The following is a 24,469-nucleotide window of genomic DNA, read 5'->3' as shown; positions in this document are numbered from 1 at the left end:
TCAAGGTGACTTGGGAGGTGAAGAGGAGATGCTGGGGAGTGAGGTGAGTTTATGCCAGAGCCTCAGTCCCCTGGGCTGTCACTGACCCTCACCTCTGCCAGCGTGGTGTGCAGCTGGAAGATCTGGCCTTCCCCTTCCACCTGCCGCACGCAGACCTTACAGGTGAACTCGGTGGAAGCCAGGCTGTGCCTCTCCAGGGTGAAAGTGCAGTGCAGGGCTTTCTGGCTGCCGTTCCAGATGTGGTAGAAGGGAATCTCCTGCAGGGGAGACAGGGCTGCAGGTGACACTGGGCATTTGCCAGAAGTGTGTGGGAACCAGCCTCAGGGAGTAATTCAAGTCTCTCTACGAAATGGTTTTAGTGTAGGGAAAGCTGGCTAGCTAAATGGTGCTGACTCCTCGGTTCTGGGAGGGAGCTGAGAAATGGGCCTGTGCGGGAGGGAGGGGAAGACAGAAGTGTGTGTGTGTGTGTGTGTGTGTGTGTGTGTGTGTGTGTGTACATACATACATGTGTATACATGTATACATGTATACATGTCAGCATGTATACACAAGCAGGAGCATGGAATACCTAGGGCCTCAATGGTGGCATACATTGCAACATGGAACAGAGAAACATGGGTACCAACCAGTGATAAGCACAATCAGCCTGCGAGGCTTGTGTTTGTTTAGATGGGTCCGGCCCCAGACCAGCAACTTGAAGTATAAAGCACCTGAGGCAGGATGTGGAGGTGACGGGCATGGGTATTGGTGTGGGTGGAGGCGAAAGACGGACTGAAGATGTGGCTGTCAGTTGGGGTTGGGCCTGAAGATGGCCGGAAACATGAGGATAGAGTGAGGAGACGGGACGGGGATGAGAGACCTGGGAAACAGTGCTTGCTTCACTGCAAAGGATGTGGTATCGGTTCCTCTCTGCCCCTCCCCAGGCCTAGTGCTTACCTGGTACTTGGCCAGAAGCTTGCTCCTCCAGTGGGCATGGGGGATGTCGTGGAGGGAGAGGCGCAGGTTGTGGTAACTGTCCTTAAAGAGCAAAGGCTTGGGCTCTTCAACCAAGTAGCCTCCCAGAGTCCGCTCCAGCTCTAGCACCTCCTGTTGATGGGGCAGTGGGAGGGACTTGTTACCCTTGGTCCATGGGTCTTTTATACTGCAACTTGCTAGACTGGGGTCAGACCCATCTGATTCAATTAAAAAGAAGGTGTTTCGAGTGAATGGATAGGCAGATACACAAGTGGATGAATGGAAAATGAGTGGGCGGATGGATGATGGGTGGATAAATGGATGGATGGATAGATAGATAGATGGATAGACAGATACATATAGAGAACATTGTGTGGGTAACAGGAGCTTGGAAGGAGAATTAGATAAATGTATAGATGGGTTGAGCATACAGGTAGGATGCCAACCAAGTATATGACTAGGTGAACACAAAGATGATGGATGGATGGATAGATGGATGGATGGATGGATGAATAGACGGATGGATGAATAGATGGATGGATGGACCGACAGATGATTGAATGGATCACTGGATGGATGTGTGGGTTAGGTGGGTAAACAGATAAATGGATATACAAATGAGTGGTATTTGAATAGAAGAATATTTGGAAGGAAAGGTACATGAGTGAAGAGAGGAATGGTAGCTGGATGGCCTTGTAGGCTATTTATCAAGTAAGTGTTTTGGTAAGAAGAGTGAAAAGAGTGAGTAGATGAGCTTGAACAAGGAAAGGATGCAATCAGGCCCAGAATGCGACAATTTCCCTGTTGACCTTCACACCACCCTCTGGCCAGGATGAGCACTTAGCAAGCACCCATGCCACCAGCTCCAGCTGCAAGAGATTGCCAGCAGTGCCCCACCCCTTTTGGAGGCCTCTTGGAATGTCAGGGTAGTACAGTCCCCACAGGGGATGTTCCTTCTCCCACAAGGCCTTTTCACCTATGTTGCATCAGTTCCTAGCTTGGAGCCTGAGAAAGCCACGTGAGACTCAGAGACAGCGTTGACTAGGAGAGACCCCAACTCAGGGTCTGTCCAGGCTGTCAGAAAGAACCATGAGGCTTCTCAGAGTCCTGGAAGGATGGAGAAGAGAGCCAACTCTATATCCTCTAGTATCATGTGAGGATGGGACAGGGTTAGGAGAGGAAGGGACAGTGGCTTTGAGACATGTGTGACAGGAGGTACCTACATTGGTCTCCACATCTGCCAACATTATCCCCCTCCATCTGTCCAACATCTCCTCACCTGCCCCTGCCTTTCCTTCACGTCTGGTCTCCATTGGCTTTGCTTTGTGTCTGCTAGAAGCCTGGGCTATCCTTGCTCAGTCCTGTCTGCCCATCCTACTGACTAACCACAAGGGCCAACCTCATCTCCTGGCCACTGCCTGCTGTCTGGGCCTTGGCCCCAGCTTTCCAACTGGCCTTTGCCTCTTGTTTACCAACACACACACACACACACACACCATAGCTGCAGGCCGTTCCTCAGAGCACCTGTGAACCGGATCTGCCACAGCTGGGTCCCTTGCCACTGGACAGCATCCCAGTTACTAAGTATAACCAGAGCTTACTAAGTAAGCAGCTCGTCTCTCCAGCCCTCTCTCTCACTACACAGTCACACATACACACATCCTATACTGTCCACACATGCTGAGTTGCACACCTGTCTTGGCAGAATGTCATTCTGCTGGTTGGACATGTCCTCTTCTCTACCCAGAGTGACAACTTGCTATCCAGGGCTTAGATCTGAGGTACACTTTCTCAAACTCCTCAAAAGAGATTTCCCTGTTTGTCTCCACCTCCAGCCCAGAGTCAGGAGCTGTGGCCTCCATCCCTGTCTGACAGTCCAGTGCTGTTCTGATGTCTGGTGAAAGTAAGAGTGACTATGATGGAAGCCGTTGCCAGACAGAAGCCTGGCAGGGACTGTGCACCCTGGGAGGGGTGCCAGCAACTGATGGGCTGTGCTGATGCCCCTGCAGTGCCCCCACAAGCTCCCACCTTCAATGCCACAGGCGTGTCCTCCAGACAGTAGACCCTGAGGCTGTACTCCAGGGAGGTACAGAGGGCTGGGGCAAAGATGGCCAGCTGGAGCCTCTTGACTGCAGAGCGGGAGTAGGACTCGCCAGTGAACACATAGGTGCCTAGCTGGTCCAACAGGATGTGACAGGACTTAGCCTCCAGCTGGCAGTAGCAGGGGGTGTTCAGGGTCTCCTCATCCAAGGTCACTACCTCCTACAAGGGGAGAAGAAGATGTTGTCATGTGGGCAGAGAGCAGTCAGGAGAAGGGCAGTTCTGAGAGTCAGCCGCTCCCCACCCAGCGTCTCACCTCCCAGTGGCCCTGATGGGTCTGGGTCTTGAGCTGGAAGATCCAGTCTCCGGCGATGACTTCAGCACAGTGGGGCACAGTGAGGATGACAGGGCGGCACAGGAGGAGGCCCGTGGGACCACAGGTCACTGAGGGGCTCAATACTGTTTGGGTCCCCTCCGAAAGCGGGCTTGGGAAGGGTAGAGGGACTCAGTGAACAGAAGCTAGAAATACTCATACAGTATGAACATACCCCACCCCTGAAGGACCCCAACTCCACCCAGAGCCTGTGCCAAGCCAAGTCTCTGCTGCTCGGGGGACAGACACCACAGTGGTGGGAAATAGGGAACTGCATTCTAGGTTTTTGCTGTCACATCAAAACAGTCTCGGCCAAGGCTTTGCCCAGCCTCAAAGGTCTGGGGTTTTATAGAACATTCTGGTCTTTCTTTACTTTCTTTAAAACAAAACAACAAAATACATAAAAGTCATTTGAGGCCATTAAGAAAAAAAAAAAAAAAAAAAAGAACATAGTGGCACACGCCTTTCATCACAGCACTTGGGGAGGCAGAGGCTGATGTGAGTTCGAGGCCAGCCTGTCTACATAGTGAGTTCCACAACAGCCAGCCAGGCCTACATAGTATTGAAAAACAACAACAAAACCATTTTGGAATGTGTGTGTGTGAGAGAGGACAACTTATGGGAGTCTACATGCTGTCACTCTGCCCTTGGGAGAGCCGGTCCCAATCTACATAACCACCAGTGTGTCAGGAAGGCGATGTGCCTGTATTCTTGGAGGCGTGGCACCCTTACAGGTTCCTTAAGCAAAACCCTTCTTAATGTCTACCCATGTTGTTTCATGAGCTGTCTGTGACTACAATTCAGATGGAATGACTTGTCATGAACAACATACATGGTGTACGGACATGTGAATCACTTGTTCATGTTCTAGGCCCATGGTCAAACTGAGATGTTCTGTTTTTCTTACTAGCTGTGCTAGTTAATCTTTTCTGTCAACATGACTGGATTTGGGGTCACGGAGGAGATGCAACCTTGACATGCCTGTCTGTGAGTGTGTCCCTGAGAGGGTTCAGGAGAGGGGGAGAGACCTTTTCTGAAGGTGGGCAGCATATCCTCTGGGTTAGGGATCCAGACTGAATGAAAAGGAAAGGAGAGGGAAATCTTGGGCACAGGCGCTCACCCCTCTCTGCTTCTTTCTGGCCATGGATGCTTCATGCTCCTGTGACCACAGCTAGAGGGGCTGGCACCATGATGGGCCCAAATTAATGCCTACCTCAAGTTCTTATCAGACATTTGCCACAGCAATGGGACAGGAAGCAATATACTCCCTCATTTACAAATCCCCTTTTTATAGGAAGGACTTGCTGCTGCTGGGTTTTACCCAGTTAGAACATACTTTCTCTGGGGGACCCTGGACAATGGGTACCAAGCTCCCAGGGGTACATGGAAATATCTGTGCCCAGGGTGAGCAGAGGGGAAGAGGCGTTGCCTGGCCAGGGCTCTAGTGTCTACTCACAGGGTGCTTTCAGCTTTGTTGATAAGTAGATACATCTCATAGAACTTGCCCGGGGGAATGGCTCCATTTGGCACCAACAGGCTGACCCCTAGGGAGGAAGGGAAGTTCTCATCAGGAAGGGCTTAGAGGAGGCAGAGGTGATAAGAATAGGACGGGACCTGGCTCTAGCTTAGGGAAGGGACAGACTATAGATTAGGGAGAGGTGGGGGCAGACATAGGGAGCAGCCAGGCCATTCAGCCATAGCTGGTATACCCAGGAGTACATGGGCCTCTAACATTGCTGGGGGGTGGGGCGTTCGGAAGACCCCTGTGCTAGCTCCATGCTGGCTTGGGACAGCACCTTGAAAAGCTGCCAGCTGCTACTTTCGCAAGTCAAGATGGGCAGTCCTGCCCTGCTGCCACTCAAAATTAGGACCTCTCTGTGGAATTCTAATGATAAGAGCTGTTCTTCCAACCTCACAGGGGCAGTGAGGCCCCGGCAGGCCTGGTGTCAGGTCTTCTACCAGACTTCTCTATGTGTAATCTGCCCTGAGCTTCACTTTCCCATTTGAGCAATAGGACCAAGGGCCTACCTGTGCCAGGAATGCTCAGCCTCCCACCCAGGCAACCAAAGGTGCCACTGAGGCTGCTGCTGGGGTCTCGAGGTACGCCCAAGAGCTGTTGGGAACCAAGGCTGGCACTGCGCAGGTGCAGCAGGTGGGTGTCCCGGGAGAAATCGCCTGGGTATGTGCCAGGCGGTAGGACACCCAGCAGGTCGGCTCCATCAGGCAGGCCAGATGCAGAGCCAGTGGTGCTGGAGTTATAGACCTTGATCTTGAGGCTGGGTAGGGGATCCAGCAGGGGTGAATTAGTCATAGGGATCTTGTCGGCGGAGTCCTGCAGGGCATACACAGGCCCCCGGTAGATGCCAGCACTGGCTGTCAGGTCTGGAGGGGCGGCCGGGTGCAGGAGCTGTGGGTTGTCTGCAGGGGTGAATGTGAGAGTCAGAGTCACCTTCCTCACCCCTCACCATACTGGCCCTGCCCACTCTGTTTCCTTGGTGCCTTCTGCCCAGTCCACATGTCTAGTCATAGAAGGCTCAGTTCCCGCCTGTCACGGGGAGTCTTAGACAGATGGGGAAAGACATCAGGGGGCTGTCAGGACCCCAGCTCTGGTGACAGCTACACAGCTCTAGGGTCCCCCAACCATTCCTGCTACCCCAGGTTTCTCCAGGTCCTTACTAGGCCTTGCAGTCTTGAAGTTGACAGGATGGAAACCACCAGTGAGGGCAGCAGAGGAGTCGGTGATGTCTGTGTCAAAGTCCCGGCAGTTTCTTCGGTACACCACCACGCCCACTGCCATGAGAACTGCCACAACCACAAAGACAGCCACCACGAGGCCTGCATACAGCGCCACATCTCCTGAGGGTTCCAGGACTGTAGAAGCAGGAGGGTTAAGTGAGGGGCAGGCCCTTTAGGGTCCCAAGGAAAAAAAATCTAGATTCTAGGCTTCACCTGCCAAGACAGAGCAGTGGCCTCAGGCAAGCCTCACAACCCTCTGAGTCCATCCCTTCCCCAGTAAAGTGTCCTCTGATCCCTGCCCTACTGCCCACCTTCCTGGCATAGTGCTGAAGGTAACACAACCAATAGGTCTGATTCACAAGCTCACTCATGGCTCATGGCTGCAGCCAGGGGTATGGGGCTCAGAAACTGGAGGGCACACAATCACACCTAAATGCAAAACTCCAAGCCTACACCTTCCATATGACCAAAGTCCGGGCTCCCTGAAACCTTAATCAGTCTCCTCGGCTATGCCAAGGATGGGAGTTGGAGAGAGCGGAGGAGCATGGTGTGAGAGGCGAGGCAATGGATGGAGAGGTGGTGAGGAGATGGGAGAAAAGGGATGGAAATGGGGGAGGCCACCCACGGCTACACCTCCTTCCTCCAGCAGGGGGCTGCAGTTGAAAGTAAGTACTCATTATCAGGCAGAAACACCGCAAGGTCAGAGGTAGGGTCCACAGGTCAGTCTAGGAGGGACTATCCTGTCCACACCATCCCTGGTGTACTCAAGTAGACATATGCAGCTACTGAAAACTGAACTGTGGCCTGTGTGACTGAGGAGCTGTGTTTTCTAATGAATGTACTTTTAATGAAGTGAAATATGAATTTTAAAAGCCACCTGCAGTGACTATCACATCAGCCAGCTCAGGTACAGCCAAGATGGGGGACACCAGACAGCTGCTCTTTGACCTTGTTTCTTTTGGGACCTGTGCTTCATTAGAAATAGGGAACTCTGGGAGCATAGCCTGAGTTCCACCGCCTGGCTGTCCGCACCGGTAGGCGAGCCCATGCTGCCGCCTAGAATGGAGCCCATGCTGCTCCTGCTCTGGGAACCTGCTCATTTTCTACACTGCCTAACAGTCCTCACTAGGGGTCCCCAGAGCATCCTGACAACCAGGGAGCTGCTAGAGATTCTTCCTCAGGACTGACCTATCCCCTCTGGGGGGAGGGGGAGCTCCTGTCCCAGCAGGATCAGGCTCTTCCCTAACCTTGGCTCCCACACTCTATCATGTCCTCACTGGCACTGGGGGCCACTTGCTTGGCGATTTATACTCTAATCAGCCACTGGCTTGGCCTCTCGGGGCGCTGGGCTGAAGCCTTCCCTGCAGGTTTTATGATTCCAGAATGATCTGAAATTGTTCTTTAATTACCACAGGCTGGTCTGAGGGAGAGGCTGTGTTGCTCTGATATTGCAGTCACAGCGGCAAGGGCCCTAGGGGCAGGAGTCGTCCCTTGGGAGCTGAATCAGAGCAGTGCCACTGGTGCCAGAGTTAACTTGGGAGGTGTGGCCCGGCTGCTAAGGGTACAGTGTGGGGCAGAGGTAGACAGGCATGACACTGTCTCCTGGCACGTCTCAGAGAGGAGAGTGATTAAGACTGTCTGCTTTGGCCACAAAAACATTTGGGTTCAAGTCCTGGCTCTGCTACTTGCTGGTTTGCTCCTTGGACAAATTTCTTCTCCTCTCTGAGATTCACTTTCCTATTCTATAACAGGCGGATTAAGGGGGAGTCCTGGGGCCTTTCGGTCGGCCAAGAGTCTGGTTGCCTCTCTGAGATGGGGGTGTGGCAAAACACATGAGGTACAGGGATCTTATGGGTTTGTACTAGGGGGGAAATAAGAGTCAACTCTCCCTGCCTTGTACCCCACACCCATGGAAAGCCAGCCAAGGAGAACCAGGGATTCCCAGAAGAAAGAGGACAGTCATGAAATGGACTTACGGTGGCTTTTAGGGTCGTTTAGAGTTCTCTTATCTGTCAAGGGAAATAAAGGGAAAGACAATGACACAGGTGACAGAAAAAGGATGGTAGAGAAGGTACTGGGGTGTGGTATGGATGAGATGAAGGATGTGGGGGTCAGACAGAGGCCCTATGGGCTGCTCTGCTCAGGTGGGCACAGTGGCCCAAGGCTGGGCAGGGGCAGAGGGGTCTGTCACCTGACTCCAGAGCACTCACTCTGCACGCACAGCCCATCGGTGCAGTTCTTGGAGTCAAGTAGTGTTCCACTGCAGTCACGGCCTCCGTTCTGCGGTGGGGGCGCCATGCATTCACGACTGCGCCAGTGCGCGCACTCCGTGCTGCAGGCTGACCACTTGCTCCACTCGGTCCACGCTCCATCCACTGTGGGGAGCACAGCACATGCAGTTATGCATCTGAACAGCAACACAGAAACAGTAACAATGCATACACGCATGCAACAAACACGCCAATCAGTAAAGTAACAGCATAGGCCACACTGCTTGCTACATACAGTTAGACGCACTCAGTGGACGAGAACAAAGATGCTTAAGGTTACTGGCACAGAGAGAGCCCAAAACCCGGGTGAGAAAACGGCACACACATGGACTGGAGGGACAGCTACGCCGTTAAAGGCTAGGCTCACAATCAAAAATATAAGAAAACAGCACACAGTCACATATACACAACCAAAGGACAAGCATAGCTGGATGGACAAGGATGGGGGGGGGCAAAGGGCAGATGAACCTAGAGAAGGGAGAAGACAGACAGTCAACAGTCATCTCAACAGATACATTCAGGGAGCTCTCTGGGACCCTGGCAGCTCTTGAAGTCAGGAGCTCTATCTAGCTTCGGTTCACTGCCTCTGATTCCAGTTCTCTAGCCGCTTGGGGCAGAATCAGATGCTAGAGGCGACAGAATATGCTGAGGACCTGGGGTCTGGACACTCTGTTGCTCAGGGAGAAGGTGCTACATCTCATAGGCAGAGGAGCCTGGGCGGGCTTGTGACTCCTACCAGGGCACACAGTGGTACAGGCTGTCTTCTGGAAGGCTTGTCCCTCACAGAAGGCACCTCCATTGAGTGGGGCTGGGTTGGTGCAGGTCCGTGTTCGCTTCTGCCAGCCTCGGCCGCATCGATTAGAGCAGGGTGACCACTCTGCCCAGCTGGACCAACCACCATTCACTGTGGGGATGGGTCATCACACAGTTAGCATGGATCTGGGTTCAAACCCATGACCCACCTTTACTAATCCAGGCACTCTGGTTGGAACCCTTCACTTATGGGGCTGGGCACTGAGATACCACTTCAGTACCTGAAAGGGCTTAGGAGGTCACTGTCTAATCTTGGTCTACTGTACAGTGACACAGGAAGGCTAGGTGGGTTAACACTTAACCTAGGTCACCCAGTGTGTGGCAGGGTACCTGGACTTTGGCCTGGGACTGAATCCCAGGAGAGGACTTCCTAGTACATTCTAGTCACTGCCACTATGATTCTTCCCGCCATCTTTGGACTCAAAGAAATAGCAGAGAGCAGCGTGCAGGCCTGGACAGCATCCTTACTAGGACAAAATGACTTGAGTGTGGGGATCTGGTTGTGACCCTGCCTTGGGCCCAACTCAGGAGAAGTGGGTCTTTTTAAGAGGTGGCCAAGGGGCCCTGAGAAGTAGGGAGTGCTCCAGGCTGGGGACTCAGAGTGCCTGACTTGGCCACTTATCTCTCTAGATTTCCTCTCCATACAGTTCAGGGGGCCACTGACCTCCTGGAGCTCAGGATAGGTGGGATGTGTTGCCTCAGGCCTCCCCCTAGCACCTGAGAGCTCCCATCTTAGAGGACACCCAGGATAACCACATCATATCCCAACAAGCACCCCGTCCACACCGTAGACGATGACTGTGGCAGTGGTACTCCGGCGCTTGGCCACGATATTCTTGGCCACGCAGGTGTAGTTGGCTGTGTCTGATAGACGAGCCTGGCGGATGATGAGATTGTGGTCAATGGTGAGCAGGAAGTTGGTATCCTGAGTGGGGTCAATGACATCTTCATTCTTGAGCCACTCTACCTGTGGAGGGGAGCAGTGAGATCTCATTATTTGCCTGCTGGCACTGGGGCTGGGCCTCCTACAGAGGGAAGGAGGGGGCCAGGCATAGCTAGAATATCCGTCCTGCCTATGTCCACGCCTAGGGTCACGCCTGGCAGCAACAGGTACCAGCACCTCTGTAGGGAATATCATTTACCAGCAGAGTGATCTTGGGAGACCCAGGACCTCAACTTTACCAACTGTAAGATGGACCCTGAACAGCACCCATTCCACGGGGCAGGGGTGAATTGACACGCTGGGCTCACAAAAGTACTAAAAACACACAGGCTGCTAGCGTCTGTCCTACCCTAAGCTCCCGCAGCAGGACCCCTGGGTTCAGTCCTCAGCTCTGCTACTCATTAGCAGTCACAACCTAGGCGGTCACACCATGCCTCTCATCTCTAGAAGGGTGGCCTAGACCATATTGCAGGGCTGCTGAGACCAAAGCCCAACAGGCAGCAATCACCACCCACTGAACCCACTGCCCAGGAGGGCACAAGAAGAAACCTGGGAGACCAGTACCAAGTTTGGGGGCTTGATAGCTGAGTCCCGAGTAAGAGGTCTGTCCTTGGGTGCAAAGCCACATGTCCCCTTTGAACTTCTACACCAGTATGGGGCGTGAATGGGGAAAGAGGAAGTTGGTGTCTAGCTGAGAGACTGGACATCTGAGCATACACACTGAAACCTGCTGATATCTACAAGTGTGGTTTCTTGCGTCTATGTCAAGTGGGGGTGTCAGGGACTAGGCATGGGGCCTACCCAAGGAGCCCTGGGGTTCTCTTCCTGTGAGGTAGCACCTATGGAAGGCTGGACGAGGGCTGGTGTGAATGGAGTTCATGAGAGGCAGAACCACAGAGGTCTAGAGGCTGTGGCATCCCAGCTGCTGGTAAAGGCCCTGCCTGCCTGGCCACATCCCCCTCACCTCAGCCACGGGCACTCCCTCCGGTGGGCGGCACTGCAGAAGGACCTCATGATCCAATGGCACCTCCTTTGCCAGAGGCTCCTGATCGAAGTTCTTGCGCAGGTCTGAGAGGAGAAGGGCCAAGTATAACAGGTGAGGGCTGGATGAGAGCATGAGGTGACCACTAAGGCCACTAGGGGGCAGAGTATATCTAAGGACCTATTTGCAGGCACCCTTCACCTGGGAAACAGGGTCTGCTCCCTGACTCTGGGACCTTGCCTAGAAGTCTCTGGTTTTCCTTCACAGGTGGCAAGGACTGTTGGAAACCCTGGGGCCTGAGGCCTGGTTTCTGGGTCTAAGAGCCCATGTGGATGGCACCCAAATGTCCCTTAGCGGACATTTCTTTCTCTGATTTCAGTGGGCAGAGTAGGTTAATCAAGGTAGCATACAAGCAATGCGGATGTAGGCTCGGCGACTCTTGGTGGTTCCTGAAGAGCTCCAGGCTACACACTGGCACCAGTAGTCCTCCAGCCCAAACAGTTCCTCCACCTGCTGCCGAGATACCTCGATCTGCACCTCTCGCACCCGCAAGCCTGGGAGAGAGAAGTCGAAGTCGGGTCCTTGGTGGCAGGGGAAGACGCTATCTCCCTTCCACCCCAGCCTGCAGAATCCACTTGGAGCTATCTACAGCTGTTCCCCAGGTCTGTGTTAAAGCTAATGTATCCTCAGCCTTCTGTATCCTCAGACCCATTCACCACCCAGCTAGCCTGTGCTTGTCAAACACACACACACACACACACACACACACACACACACACACACACACACACACGTTCTACAGATTCCCTCAGAAGAAAGACACAGCATCTCCACAGGGCCTCAGAACACTGTCTCCTCCCTGGAACTCTACTGTCCCTTCTATGCCCAGGGCACTTCCATTTGGGCTACCTGCTGGTCCAGGCAGGAGCTGTAAGTAGGCCTGACCTTCTTGTCTTAGTCACAACTGTCCTCCCATGAATGGGCCGTGGGATCAGTCACTAGAGGAACAGCTAGTGGGTCCAACAGAACCCCAGTTCCCATGGCTTTTGATAGCAGGAGCAAGAGCCATGCTGGCACTGTTATTAGGAACCATGGGGTTGTTATTGCCATCATGGATCATCATCATCTGAGGACCCCAGCAGGTAAACTGCCTCTTGGTTGGGCTAGAACTCACTGGGACGAGAAGGGACTCATAGGCCAAAGAAACTAATTGTAACGACTAATTCTAAGAGGCCAGGACAACGCCCCAGAAGAATACAGAGGTGTTTGGCAGGGCCCAGAGGGCCCTGGTACTCTGCCTGCCTGGCACTATACCTGTGCCATCTTGTTGCCTTTCCACTGGGACCTCCTGCTATAATAGAAGGAAGCACAAGGGGCTCAGAGAGGCTGAGTGACTGCCTCATAGTCACACAGCCAGAGTGATGTCATCTGAGTGGTGGGTTAAACTATTTATTCTCTTCTGTTTTGATTGAGACAGGACCTCACTTTGTGGATCTTGGAGAGTGTCAAACTTTTCATCCTCCTGCCTCTAAGGCCTCCTCCAAATGTTGGGATTGACAAGCCTGCTTGTTTGGTTTTGCTTCTAATTCTTTTATTCACCAGATTTTGGACAAGAGTGGGATATGAAGTCTTTATTTTAGAATCCTGGTACCATGCTCACACCTGCAACTGAACCTCGGGAGCAGCACTGAGTGTTGGTTAGGTCTGGGGTGTGGCTTTACATCAGGGTGGGCCTGAAATCAGGGCTTTTCAAGGCAAAGCAGTAACTGAAGGAGAGAAAAGGTGGCTGGGTCTGGAGGAAAAATGTAGGAGACAAACAGACGGACAGAGACTGAGAAGGGAGCAACAGGCAGAAAAGAGCAGGAGAGAGCAAAGTCAGAGCCAGGCCGGGTGTCAGCCAGACCTGGGTTGCCCAGGTTTCTGTTTGTCTGTCAGGAGTCTCCCCTCTGTCGGGGGTCTCCCCTCTGTTAGGGGACACCTGTGCGTGCTCCCTTGCTAGGTTCTGGGAAAGGCATTCTATCAGGGCTCTCACACTAGTGACAGGGCCTGGTGACAGGCACCTTCCCTAAACCAGGGGCACTGGTGCTCGCCAGCAAGCAGGAGATGTTTAGAACTGCTGAGCCTCCACGTGGCAGCAGGGTGGGCCTCACCTCAGCAGGAAGGGCCCTTGTGCCTCTTCTCATCCCTGAGGTTCAGTCACTGTCCTACCTGCAACCCAGTATCACTTGTTTGATCATTCAGGTAATATTTACAGGACAGAGCAGCCCCAATCTGCAATCCAAAATGCTCCCCCAAATTTACTTATTTGTTTTGAGACAGGGTTTCTCTACATAGCCCTGGCTGTCCTAGAACTCACTCTGTAGACCAAGGTAGCCTCAATGTGAGATTAATCTGCCTCTGTTTCCTGAGCTGCGATTAAAAGCAAGTGAAATTTTATTACTTAAAATATCTTTACATTCAGTTAGTGTGTGTGTGTGTGTGTGTGTGTGTGTGTGTGTGTGTGTGTGTGCGCGCGCGCGCGCTACAGCATGCATCTGGAGTCAAGGGACAGTTTTCTGAGTCAGCTCCTTCTACCATGTGGATCTAGGGACTGAGCTCACGTTGTAAGACAAGTGTGCCTTTACCCACCAAGCCATCTGGCCAGCCAACTTCATTTTATCTTATTTTGCCGCGTAGGGAATTGAACCCAGGGCCTTTTGAATACTGGCAGGCACTGAGCTACAGCCCCAGCCTGTTATTCTTTTGCTTAAATTTGAAATTCGAAAGATGGACATGGACTATATAGAGAGCTCATTAACGAGTTTATTATAGGGCCTTGGAGCGAGAGGGGGAGAGAGAGAAATGGAAGAACAGAGCAGGGCAGAGAGTAAGAGAGAAGAGAGACAGAGAAGAGGGCATGAGTGAAGAGAAGAGCGGAAGAGAGGAGAGGCGGCGGGGGTAGGTGGAACTTTTAAAGGGAAAACAGCGCATGCGCACTGAGGTTCCATACATGCGCAGAGTCCTCACACAGGTCCGTACATGGTGAAGGCTAGCACGTCCCTGTGTGTGCCCCGCCCATCATCAGGGGGTGGGGTCAGCCTGGTGTTGGTCCTAACACGGCCCCTCTTCTCACTTTTTGAGACAGTGTTCCCAAAATAAACTTGAACCTGTCATCCTCTTGCCTCAACCTCCTGAGTAACTAAGGTCACAAGGCTGCATTCCAAAACCAAAACCTTCCAAGCACTGACAGAAAGTTGCAGAAGTTTCAGGTTTTGGAACATTTTGAATGTTGCTTTTTTTTTTTTTTTTTTTTAATTAGGGGGGACTATCTGATTCACATCTGGGCAAATTCTCAGTCCAAAAAATCCTGACATCTAGAACACTTCTGGTCCCAAATATATTGACAAGGGTGAGTCGTTTCTGTTATACCAAGAACAACTTTTGTCAAGGAAACACATCATGAAAGTAACTGGAAAATGGCACCATTTTCCCCCAGTGGAAAGTTATGGAAGGGCAACACCAGGGTTGAATCTTGTACAAGACTGGCCACTGTGTGGGAGGGTGGGGGAGCCCTAGTTCCCTGCTGGGGACTTGTAGCCAGCAATTGGGGAACCAGAGGGGACATTGAGGCCCAGAGGAGCCAGGCAGGGTTGGCCTCACCTGTGGCCTCATCCAGGCTCTCCTGTGTGATGTGGTCGTTCTGGCTGACCCATTCGCCATTACACTTGAAGTAGATCTGTGTGGCGGGAAGGGCGCGGCAGCGTAGTTCCACGGGCTTGTTCTTTACAATGTAGGCATCCTGAGGCTCCTGCAGGAAGTGAGGCAGCTGCTCGGCGGGGGCTGACGGCAGGGAGTCTGGGAGCACCTGACCACCTAAGTCAAGAAGGCCTGTGGAGAGAGAGTACCATGAAGTGCAGGCTGGACACCCCTCATCCTGGGCACCTGCCCTGTCACTCATACAAGATCTCCTGAGCCTGCAGCTTCCCTATCCTGCTTTGCATCTAAGAGGCCAGATTTTGAGGGTCTGGGGTGTTAGTGGTCCTTCTAACTGGAGAAGTCCGGGAGGCCAGAGGTGAGGACACCCCCACTGGACCTGCCCACGTTTGCTGTCCTGGCTCTGCCTGGCCTCAATCATCTCTCACAGGCTGAGGCTAAAGCACAAAGCAGGTCAGTTCTGCCCCGAAGCCACCACTGCCCTCTGCAGCCCCAGCCAGCATGGCTGGTGACACAGAAACCCAGGACCAGGGTGGGGGTTGGGAGATGGGGGTGTGTGTAGTGCCAAGCCCAGAGCTCTGAGCATCCTGCAGCCTCCTCCCAGGCTCACACCCTTAGCAAGATAGAGGTGAACCTTCAGAGCATACGGCTAGGCTAAGCGGGTGGCCACCCCTCCCCCACGTGACCTGATGGAAACGTCTCTGTCCCTGGAAAGAACAGCACCTTAGGAGGTGAGACAAACAGGAAGGGAGGAAAGCAGGCCAGGCCTATGATTGGTCACAATTCACTTAGGAAAATTGGCTCTGCATCACAAATGCAGAACAATCAGGCAGCTCGGGACAAGCAGTAGGGGGCTTGTGCTCTGAGCTCACTACTCCTGGGAAAGTGGAAATAAGCACAGGGTGCCATGTGGGTTTTTTTTGTTTGTTTGCCTGAGCACGTGAGGCCCCTCCCACCAGCCATGTGCTTGCCGAGGCAGTGGGGCCCTGGGAGGTGCTTGTCCCTCAGGGTCAAAAGGCTGTGTGTGGCCCTAAGGAATCCCCCTGCAGGCAGAAGGGCAGGGGACACACATGTCTGTTCTTTCTCTGTGTGCAACAGGCGACTCTCCTAAGACTGGGGTAGCTTTGGGAGAGAAGATCTGGACAAAAGATACTGGGGTGGGAGAGAGAGAGTGTGTGCACAAATATACCCCCACCTAATGGTAAACAAGAAGCCAGCCAATGAGGTGCAAACCCATCTCTTCCAGCATCCTCTATGTGACCCAGAGAGAGAGACAGAGACAGAGAGAGAGAGAGCGCATCCCAAGGGTGTCCTGCTCTTTTGTTGCTGAGGAAGACTGCGAAGGGGTACTTTGAAGATCACTTGATGGTCCTGAGAGAGCCTGCCACTTGGTAAGGACACATTGCCCTGTTGAAGTCTTCCCAAATGCCTACACAAGCAGTGAGCCATCGAATATTTGGGAACAGTTGAGTTATCAAATTCTTGCAACAACCCTGTGTTCCCTTGTCCTCGTTTTATAGAGGAGAAATTGAGGCCCAGAGGGGTTAATCAAGTTGCCCAAGTTCACACAGCAGAGCAAAGGTTTGAACCCAAGAAACAACATCCAGACTGGGCCCGCCCCTCTAGTGCCATAGCAGAAGCCCAGGAGGTGTGGTGGCCTCAACTAAGTCCTGTAGCAATAGCCAAGGATGAAGTACTTGGGATTCCTGGGGCTACCCTGCCTGGCCCTGCTTAGAGGATATTTCCTAGCCCTAGATACACCTCACGATCACCCTCAACACAGCCGCCTACACTTTCTAGTGTAGTAGTAGTAGATCAATTTTAATGGTATCACAAGGGCACAAAGAATTCACAAGTGAGGAATGTATTACATAGTCAGAGTCAAAAAACTCAGTATGGATTTATTCCTAAAAGCTCGTTCCCCGTTTGGAAAAATACCCAGTATAATTGCACATTCATGGTCATCACCGCTCTACTCACAATAGCAAGGGAATGGAATCCGCACAGATGCCCATCAATTTCGATGAACGGATAATGAAAATGGGGTAAACACACATGCCATTCATCCACAAAGAAAAGAGAACTCTGCAGGGAAATGGGTGGATGTGGAAATTTACCTTAAGTGTGTAACCTGTGCTCAGAAAAACAAATACCTCATGTTCCTTCTCACATGTGAATCTGTGGATCCCAGCTTCTAATTCTCTCTCTCTCTCTCTCTCTCTCTCTCTCTCTCTCTCTCTCTCTCTCTCTCTCTCCATTTCAACAACTATTAACTGGAATGGCATGTGAGCAAAGCAGAGTGGACACTATTTGTCCTTTGCTTTGCAGTGACATGGCCAGCTTTGCAGTGACATGGCCAGCTGAAGGAGGGCCAGGTAACATTAGTGTTGAAACAGTGAACTTCTGCTACTGTTTCCCCAGGATTAAAAAAATATTCCACAGCACCCTGAGGTGACATGGCACATAGCGTGGGAATCACAGCCCTAAGTCAGGGGTCCCAGTCTCCCCACTTTACGGAGGCCTTTTAGCCCAGGGGTGTGACCAGGCATCAAGCACAGGCTGGGCCCACACTAGGTGAGTGAGGGTGACCTTGAACTACAGGCCCTCCTGAGATTCCAACTCCTAGGTTCCCGGATCACAGGTGTGTACCATCCAAGCCTGGCTCTTAACTTCCCATCCCTATAGAATGAGAGCTCCATGGGGGTGATTTAAATGCTGCTCTCCCCTGCCCAACATTAACTCACACACACACTTCCAGGGACCAGGGAAGACCCTTCTCCCCTGGGTGGCTTTGACAGACCAACTGCTACTCAGAGATGCCATTGGCTGGCCATTCTAGCCATGACGCTAACCTTGAAGGTCACACAGCCTCTCCACCTCTGGAGGTCTCAGACTCTCTTTTGTCCTGTCTCTAAGGCCAGATTTGAGTCCAGCCACCACCCTGCTCTCCTAATAGTGACAAGTTCCCTTTTCTCTTGGGCCATGGTCACACAGGCAGGTGTGGAGCCAGTGGTCCTCTCAGGCACTGTCTGTTGGAACTCCAAGGCTCCTTAGCCGTTTTACTGGCTGTTCTGGAGGACAGGGGATGTATACCACAGTCCTCCAAGGGACCCCAGTGTTCATGTCAGGGTGTTGAAGAAGATCAGTGGGGATGGCAAGATCCCCTGGGGCTGGGCTATGCCCGGACAGTGAAGAGACTGACTCCACAGGTGCCCGGACCTGTGGCACTAGAGTAGGCAGGAGGCAGAGGACCAAAGAGGAACCAGCTTCCCAGATGCCCCAGTCCAAGCACTCTCTGCTCCTTTCCTTCCTTCCGTCCCTCTCTTCCTTCCTTTAAAAGGGTCAGTCTCACTCTGTAGACCAGGCTGACCTCAAATCTGTGACCCTCCTGCCCCTGCCTCCTGAGGGCTTGAATTATAGGCACATGCCACCAACCCCAGTTGCTCAAGCATTCCTTGAAGGGAGAGTAGCTTTGCTTCCCCTGTGGTGACCTTGACCCCAGTTCAGGCTAGGCAGGAGTAGACAGGTTTTCCAGAGCCCCTGTTCTCAAATCCTCAGTCTGAACCAGAAGATCTGGAGACGGTGGTTTGCCTCTGGGGCCTCAGCCCAAAGAACCAGATGAAAGTGTGTCTTGAGAACAGTGGTGTTGCAGTCCCTGTGGCAGGTGGGAGGAGCTGGAGACCTGCACTTCAGGCTCCTTGATCCACTATCATCTGAACCCCTTAAAGATGGACCAAATCAGGAAGGGGGAGTAATCAATGCCACACAGCAAATTAAACCAGATTACAGTTTAATGGTCAGAAAGATGCCCAGCTGTGGCAGGATGCAGGTATGCGCCCAGTGTCCCACACTGGGATACAAGCACCCATCATTCTTTTACAGTCCAGACTCTGTTCCCAGGTTGGAAGACCCAGTACAAGCTGCAGCTTGGCGGGGAAGTTGACACCACCATCACTGGCCTTTGTCCCTGGGTCCGAGGGACTCTGGCACAGTTCTAGGCATCTATTTAAAGCAGAACAGGGCCATGTGTCCAGAGCTGGCTGGCACAGGACAGGGAGGGAAGGAGGGGGTAAGGGAGGTATGGGCAGAGCTGCCCCACGCTGGGCACACTTATCATCAGTAATGACTGTGGTTCTTCAGCTTCTGGACACCGGCTAATTCTCCCAGCCCCGACTCCCACTGCATGGAAAATCTCTCCCATTCACTGCCTGCCGCTGTGCTCGGTGGGGAGCGGGCAGAGCTGGAGGAGACAGGCTAACTTATTATTATGTTTTAAAAACACAAGCCCCACAGGCTAGACCCCTCCCTGAACACAAAGCTCTGCCTCCACCTGCCCTGGCTCCTATGGGGTTCAGGCTGTGGTCCCCCTCAGAGGCTGTCACAATGCCAGTTACTGATGACAAATGGGAGCTGGACAGCTTGGAGGATACCAAGTTGCTCCTAACAAAGAAGGCCTCTCACCCAGCCCTGTTCCCACACCCTTCACAGAACCATCCATGCCCATGATGTCACTTCCTGTGATGGCCACAGGAAGTGGCCTTTCCAAGATGCTCCTGTGAGGTCCCCTCTGAGGCCCAGGCATTGGGCTAGAGTGGGATGTTACTTACAGAGTGGGGATGGACTGTGTGTCCATTGGGCTACCCAATTCACAGAAGCACTTGGGGAAGTGCTGCACGCCCTCCCTCTACACCTGAACCCTGGGCTCCCTGGCACGGACACCTCTACAGTTAGCTTTAGTGCTGGGCTTGGAGGAGTCAGAGCTGTGAGGACACTGTTGTCTCCTTCCTACTCTCCTGGGAAAGGGGACCAAGGCTTCTCAGCCATATTCCAGAAAATGACTTCTGATCCCACTCAGGACAATTATAAACCTTTGTGGTGCCACCACACACACTAGCCATGCAACAAGCCTGTGTCGGCATTCCATTTTACAGAGCCAAAAACCAAGACTTAACAAAAGCCAAAGGCTACACCCACGATCACAGCTACTCAGAAACACAGCATCGTCTCTCTCCATTCAACCACACCAATGATCCTGTGACCAGTGGGAACAGCTTTGTCTGTCTCCTCAGAGGTGAGGACCAGGCCTCAGCCCCTTAAGCCAACCATGTGGGCCCCCTTCCTCTTGGCCTGATGCTCCCGTGCTCCAGATCTATTTGTGAACACCTCAGCCAAACATGCTCATACCATCTGACTCCCACATACCCTTTCACCAGACACCAGAACCCGAGCCTGGCTGGGACAGAGGTTCCATCCTTGAGGCCACTATACTAATGCTGCCATACCTTCTCAGGTGATGGCCAGTCTCCTTGCCTTTTTTTATTTGTTGATTTACAATTTCAGACTCCACCAAACAGTTGCTCAGGCAGACAGAGTGAGAAGTGTTCTGGTACCTGGATAGGGTTCTCCTGGTACAGTGGACAGGGTGGGAACTATGTTCCTGGTACCGTGGAGGGGCTGAGATGTTCTCTCCTAGTACCGTGGACTGGGTGGGAACTATACTCCTGGTACAGTGGACCCGGTGGGAAGTGTCTTCCCAGTATTCTCTTCGTTGTCTCCTCAGCCAGACCCTGATGCTGGATGGACCCAGATGCTGTGAATAACCCCCCTGATGCTTCAGACCACATGGCAAACACCACCAACCCCTTCTTGTCACCTCGAAGCCGGCAGGCTCTGCCAGACAGACCTTCCCCTTTTTCTTTGACCCCTGGACCCACCCTGCTCCCAGCCTGGGGTGGTCTTAAGAGTCCTCAGCTATCCTTCCAACAGCTTCTCCAATCCTGCTTTAGACATCCACTCACCCTTCCTGTTCTAGAGCCATCCAGAGCTCCTGGGACACCCTTCCCTAACCTCTGCCTCGGGGCCACTTTGAAAAGCAGCCCTTTCCCAGGTCCATGGCTCTCGGGGAACCATCTCTGCTCCAATGCTGTGACCTCAAGGCCTTCCTGAAACAAGCCTCCCACGCTACCCATTCTCATCTTCACCAAGTGATGCTCACACTACTGTCCTTACAGTACATGCCCTAACGCTAGTTAGGTCACTATAAAGAAAACCACTTGAGGGCCTGGAGCCCTGTCTCTCTGTGTAGCTGGGCTCACTGGGGAGGCAAGGCTTTTGTTTGGCTGTGCTAGCCAGAATCTGTGGAATCGGGGTGGCAGTTGAGGTACAGGGAGTGCCTGGGCCACAGGAACCAGGCCCTTTGGAAACCTGTATCCTCAGAGCTCATCTGATCATTGTCCTCTGAAACAGATACCAGTAAGGGTATGTTTTGGCCTAAGATCACACTGCACAGAGCAGCAGACGTGGGCACCAGACTCCACAAGGGGTATAGAAGGGACTTTACTTTTAAAATCTTTCCTTGGGGCCCAGGGCAAAGTTCAGCAGTAGAACACTTGCTAGCATGCACAACACTTGCTAGCATGCACAAGGTGTCGGGTTCAATCCCTGACATTACATAAATAAGTTAAATCAAAACCTTTCTCTAGGGGCTGGAGAGATGGCTCAGAGGTTAAGAGCGCCGACTGCTCTTCCAGAGGTCCTGAGTTCAATTCCCAGCAACCACATGGTGGCTCACAACCATCCATTATGAGATCTGGTCCCTCTTCTGGTGTGCAGATATACATGGAAGCAGAATGTTGTATACATAATAAATAAAATCTTAAAAAAAAAAAACCCTGTCTAGAAAAGTCCAAAACCCTTTCATTTGCTTCTAATGAAAACACTTTTCTGGGTCTGTTCTGATTATAAAGGAAATCACTCCCTTGACATTAAGAATGACTTTCGGAAAATAAGAAAAACCACCACATTCCTACCTTGATGGCTTTTTTCTTTCTTTTCCTTTTTTTTTTTTTTTTTGAGAATTTCATATTTGCATGGCCATGGCCTCTTCCTCCTCCATGCAGCAGGCATCAACTATTTATGCCCACAACTGTAGGAACTGCTCATCTCCAGGCTCCTACCATCCCATACCCTTCTTGGTCTGGAAGTCATTGGTGCTATCTGAATCATGGCTGTCCTTGGAGAGTCCACTTCCCATAGGGCCTTGATTTTCCCATCAGATGGGATCATTTTAATTTGCTTTGCCAATGTCAAGATGTTGGATTTATCAAATTCAGAAGTCTAAAACCCTTTTCTCAGCTGGCAGCCCTGTCAGCTGTTGCTCTCTCTAGAAAAAAGATAGGTGGGGCTGCAAGGGGTGGGTATTAGGGTGCTGGCTAATAGCTTTTGTTGTTTTGAGACAGGGGTCTTGCTATGTAGTCCAGGCTGTCTTTGAACTTGCAGCAATCTTCCTGCCTCCTGAGTGCTGGGATTTCAGGCATGCAACCATGCCTGGCTGGGGCTAACATATTCATAGACAGCTTCAGGTTTCAAGGGCCCCACCCCCACCCCCACTCCAGCATCTGCCTAGCCTGCTCTGTGATGACATGGAGCTGTAAAAGGCTGATGCAAGCTGGAAGAAGGGAATGAAACAGACTCCGTGGGGCAGATGGAGATGTTGCCAGCCCCCATGGGACACAGGTCCCTGCTCCGCCCGCCTGTTTGCGCCTGCTGATGTAATCGCCAGGTCTCCTTGGCTCAGGGCTGGGCCTGTTCACCTGGTTTTCCAAATGAGCTGCAGGCAGAGGGTGAGAGGGCAGGAGGGCAGGGGGAAGAGAGCAAGAGTATGAGGAACTGCATGAGCATGAGCTCCAGATCACAGGGCCCACTGTCACTTCAGGGGAGCTGGTCCCATCTCTGAAGTCCCCATGGCATAATCTGGGACATAACAAGTTCTTTGTTAGTTCTCACCCATGGAGTCCTTGGGTGGAATAAGGAAGGAAAACACTTGAACAGTCCCTGGTCAGCCGCTAGCCTGCTGGGTGACTCTGGGCCAGCTGCCTCACCTCCCGAGGCCTCAGTTTGTTCATCTGTAGAGTGGATGTGGTGGCACTGTACCCACTGAGGCAGTTGGGGGGCCAGAGAGTGAAAGCGCAACATGACACACTATGGCATGTGGATGGCTAGGGCACTTGGGGACAGCAGTAGTGAGTGGAGGAGTGCTTGAGTCCCAGGGAGCCAGGGCTGTAGGCTGGGCAGAGAGGAAGCCCAGGAGCTTCCCCATAGGGAAGAAGCATGGAAGAAGAGTGCCAAGTCCCCGGGGTCCTGGAGGAGCTACCAGAAACATGCTGGGGCAGAGATCTGCTAGGAACCCCAGAGGCACCGGGAACAAACAGAAATGGTGAGACCCGGAGCCTCGGGGAGGCTATGCCTCTGATTACCACCCTGGAGCTGGCCTTCTAGAGCTTTCTCTGCTCCTTCCCTGCAAAGGGGGAATGGGGTCTCTGATCACAGTCTCTCGGTTTGGTCCCTGTAAGCCCCCAGGGCACAGAAAGTCACTGGACAGTACCAGCAAAGTTGGTACTTGGGGGTGGCAGTAGGAGGGCTACCATGGCTAACACCACCACTGAAGCTGGGATTAACTGCTTCCCAGGCCACAGAGTTTGGGAAGCAGAGCTGTTCCCAGGCCCCACACCCAACACTCATTCACCGGCCAACAGAGTCCTCCCACCAGCCCTTGCAGGTGGGAAACGGGCACAGGGAGGTTCAGTTACTTGCCCAAGTCCATAGAGGAGGAGAGTCAACAACCAAACCTGAGACACCCCCACCCCCACACATGCTTTTTAAGCCCTTTGGTGATGCATCAGATCAACTCACATCAATTGTGATCAGCTCCTGTGAGGTTTGGCAGACTTCTCACATGGAACCAAACGAATGACACGGTCACACGGTGCCGGCTCTGTTCCCTGTCCTCTTGCACAAATGCCCTGTCCTCCCTGGAAAAAAACGAATTCTCGCTTGCTAAATAGATGTCCGCACTGCGAGACAGACATCCAGTGAGGATGCAACAGGGACATAGAGGAGGCAACACTAGACAGGCCCCGCTACCATCCTCATTAACGTCCAAGTCACAAATAGCATCTCAATGGCTTCCATAACTTTGCAATATGAACCATCACTGCTATTTACCCAAAGTCACTGAAAGTCACATGGTTGCTAAATGGCAGAGTTAAGAGTCAAAAAGTCAGGTGTTCTATCCAAGCAGCAAATGTGCCACCAGCAAAGAGAAGTGCCCTCTTAGGCTGCTCCCCTGAAAGGAACAGAGAGACATATTATAAAATGCCCTTAACTTCCTTCCACTTCAAACACCTGCCCCTCATTAGCTCAGGGCACAGACGGTATCGCTGGGGGAACCTGAGGCTGTCTGTGGCCTTGGGTAGCCCAGCACACTCCCTCTCAGACCGTCCATCATCTGGTTCCTTTACTGGGCATTTGTGAGGCTCAAGAGGGGCTCGTATCATCTGGGAAAGGAGACAGCCATCAGCTTCTCCAAGTCCCCTGGGATCCAGAGTTCAAAACAATAGAAGCATCGGGTTGCCCTTGATGCAGAGGTTTTGTAGATGGCTAATTTTAGCTGAGAACTCCAGCATTTTCCCAGCCATGTCACTGGTCACTGTCTCGTCCCTGGCCCTGGACAAAAAGGCCTTGCTTTTCCTCCCCAATTGTTCTCAGCTGGGAGCTGAGGACTGCCTGGAGCTTGGGACAATTCCCGTTGTGCCTGTTTCCTGGCTCTTAATAACTCAGGGAATGGTCAGCCTTTAGTAGCTCTCAGTCACTACCACTTCAGCATC

General features: G+C 52.5%; 1 protein-coding gene across 3 annotated transcripts in view; it reads right to left on the bottom strand.

The window, feature by feature from the left end:
• The window catches only part of Unc5b (unc-5 netrin receptor B), a 67,749-nt gene that overhangs the window by 5,370 nt on the left and 37,910 nt on the right, over positions 1-24,469 (bottom strand). For 2 of the 3 annotated variants that reach the window (XM_027388300.2, XM_027388299.2), the window contains exons 2-15: positions 14,751-14,978; positions 11,522-11,665; positions 11,094-11,197; positions 9,973-10,153; positions 9,110-9,277; positions 8,314-8,478; positions 8,080-8,112; positions 6,044-6,238; positions 5,396-5,785; positions 4,824-4,911; positions 3,311-3,479; positions 2,983-3,216; positions 937-1,086; positions 93-257 (exon numbers count right to left, since the gene is read on the bottom strand). In XM_027388300.2, coding sequence (XP_027244101.1) covers positions 93-257; positions 937-1,086; positions 2,983-3,216; positions 3,311-3,479; positions 4,824-4,911; positions 5,396-5,785; positions 6,044-6,238; positions 8,080-8,112; positions 8,314-8,478; positions 9,110-9,277; positions 9,973-10,153; positions 11,094-11,197; positions 11,522-11,665; positions 14,751-14,978 — 2,414 coding nt within the window. The remainder of the gene's footprint in view (positions 1-92; positions 258-936; positions 1,087-2,982; positions 3,217-3,310; positions 3,480-4,823; positions 4,912-5,395; positions 5,786-6,043; positions 6,239-8,079; positions 8,113-8,313; positions 8,479-9,109; positions 9,278-9,972; positions 10,154-11,093; positions 11,198-11,521; positions 11,666-14,750; positions 14,979-24,469) is intronic. The other variant, XM_027388301.2, reaches the window with a different exon arrangement.

This window comes from Cricetulus griseus (genome assembly GCF_003668045.3).
Source record: "Cricetulus griseus strain 17A/GY chromosome 1 unlocalized genomic scaffold, alternate assembly CriGri-PICRH-1.0 chr1_1, whole genome shotgun sequence".
NCBI lineage: Eukaryota > Metazoa > Chordata > Mammalia > Rodentia > Cricetidae > Cricetulus > Cricetulus griseus.
This window is presented reverse-complemented; position numbering and strand designations above follow the sequence as displayed.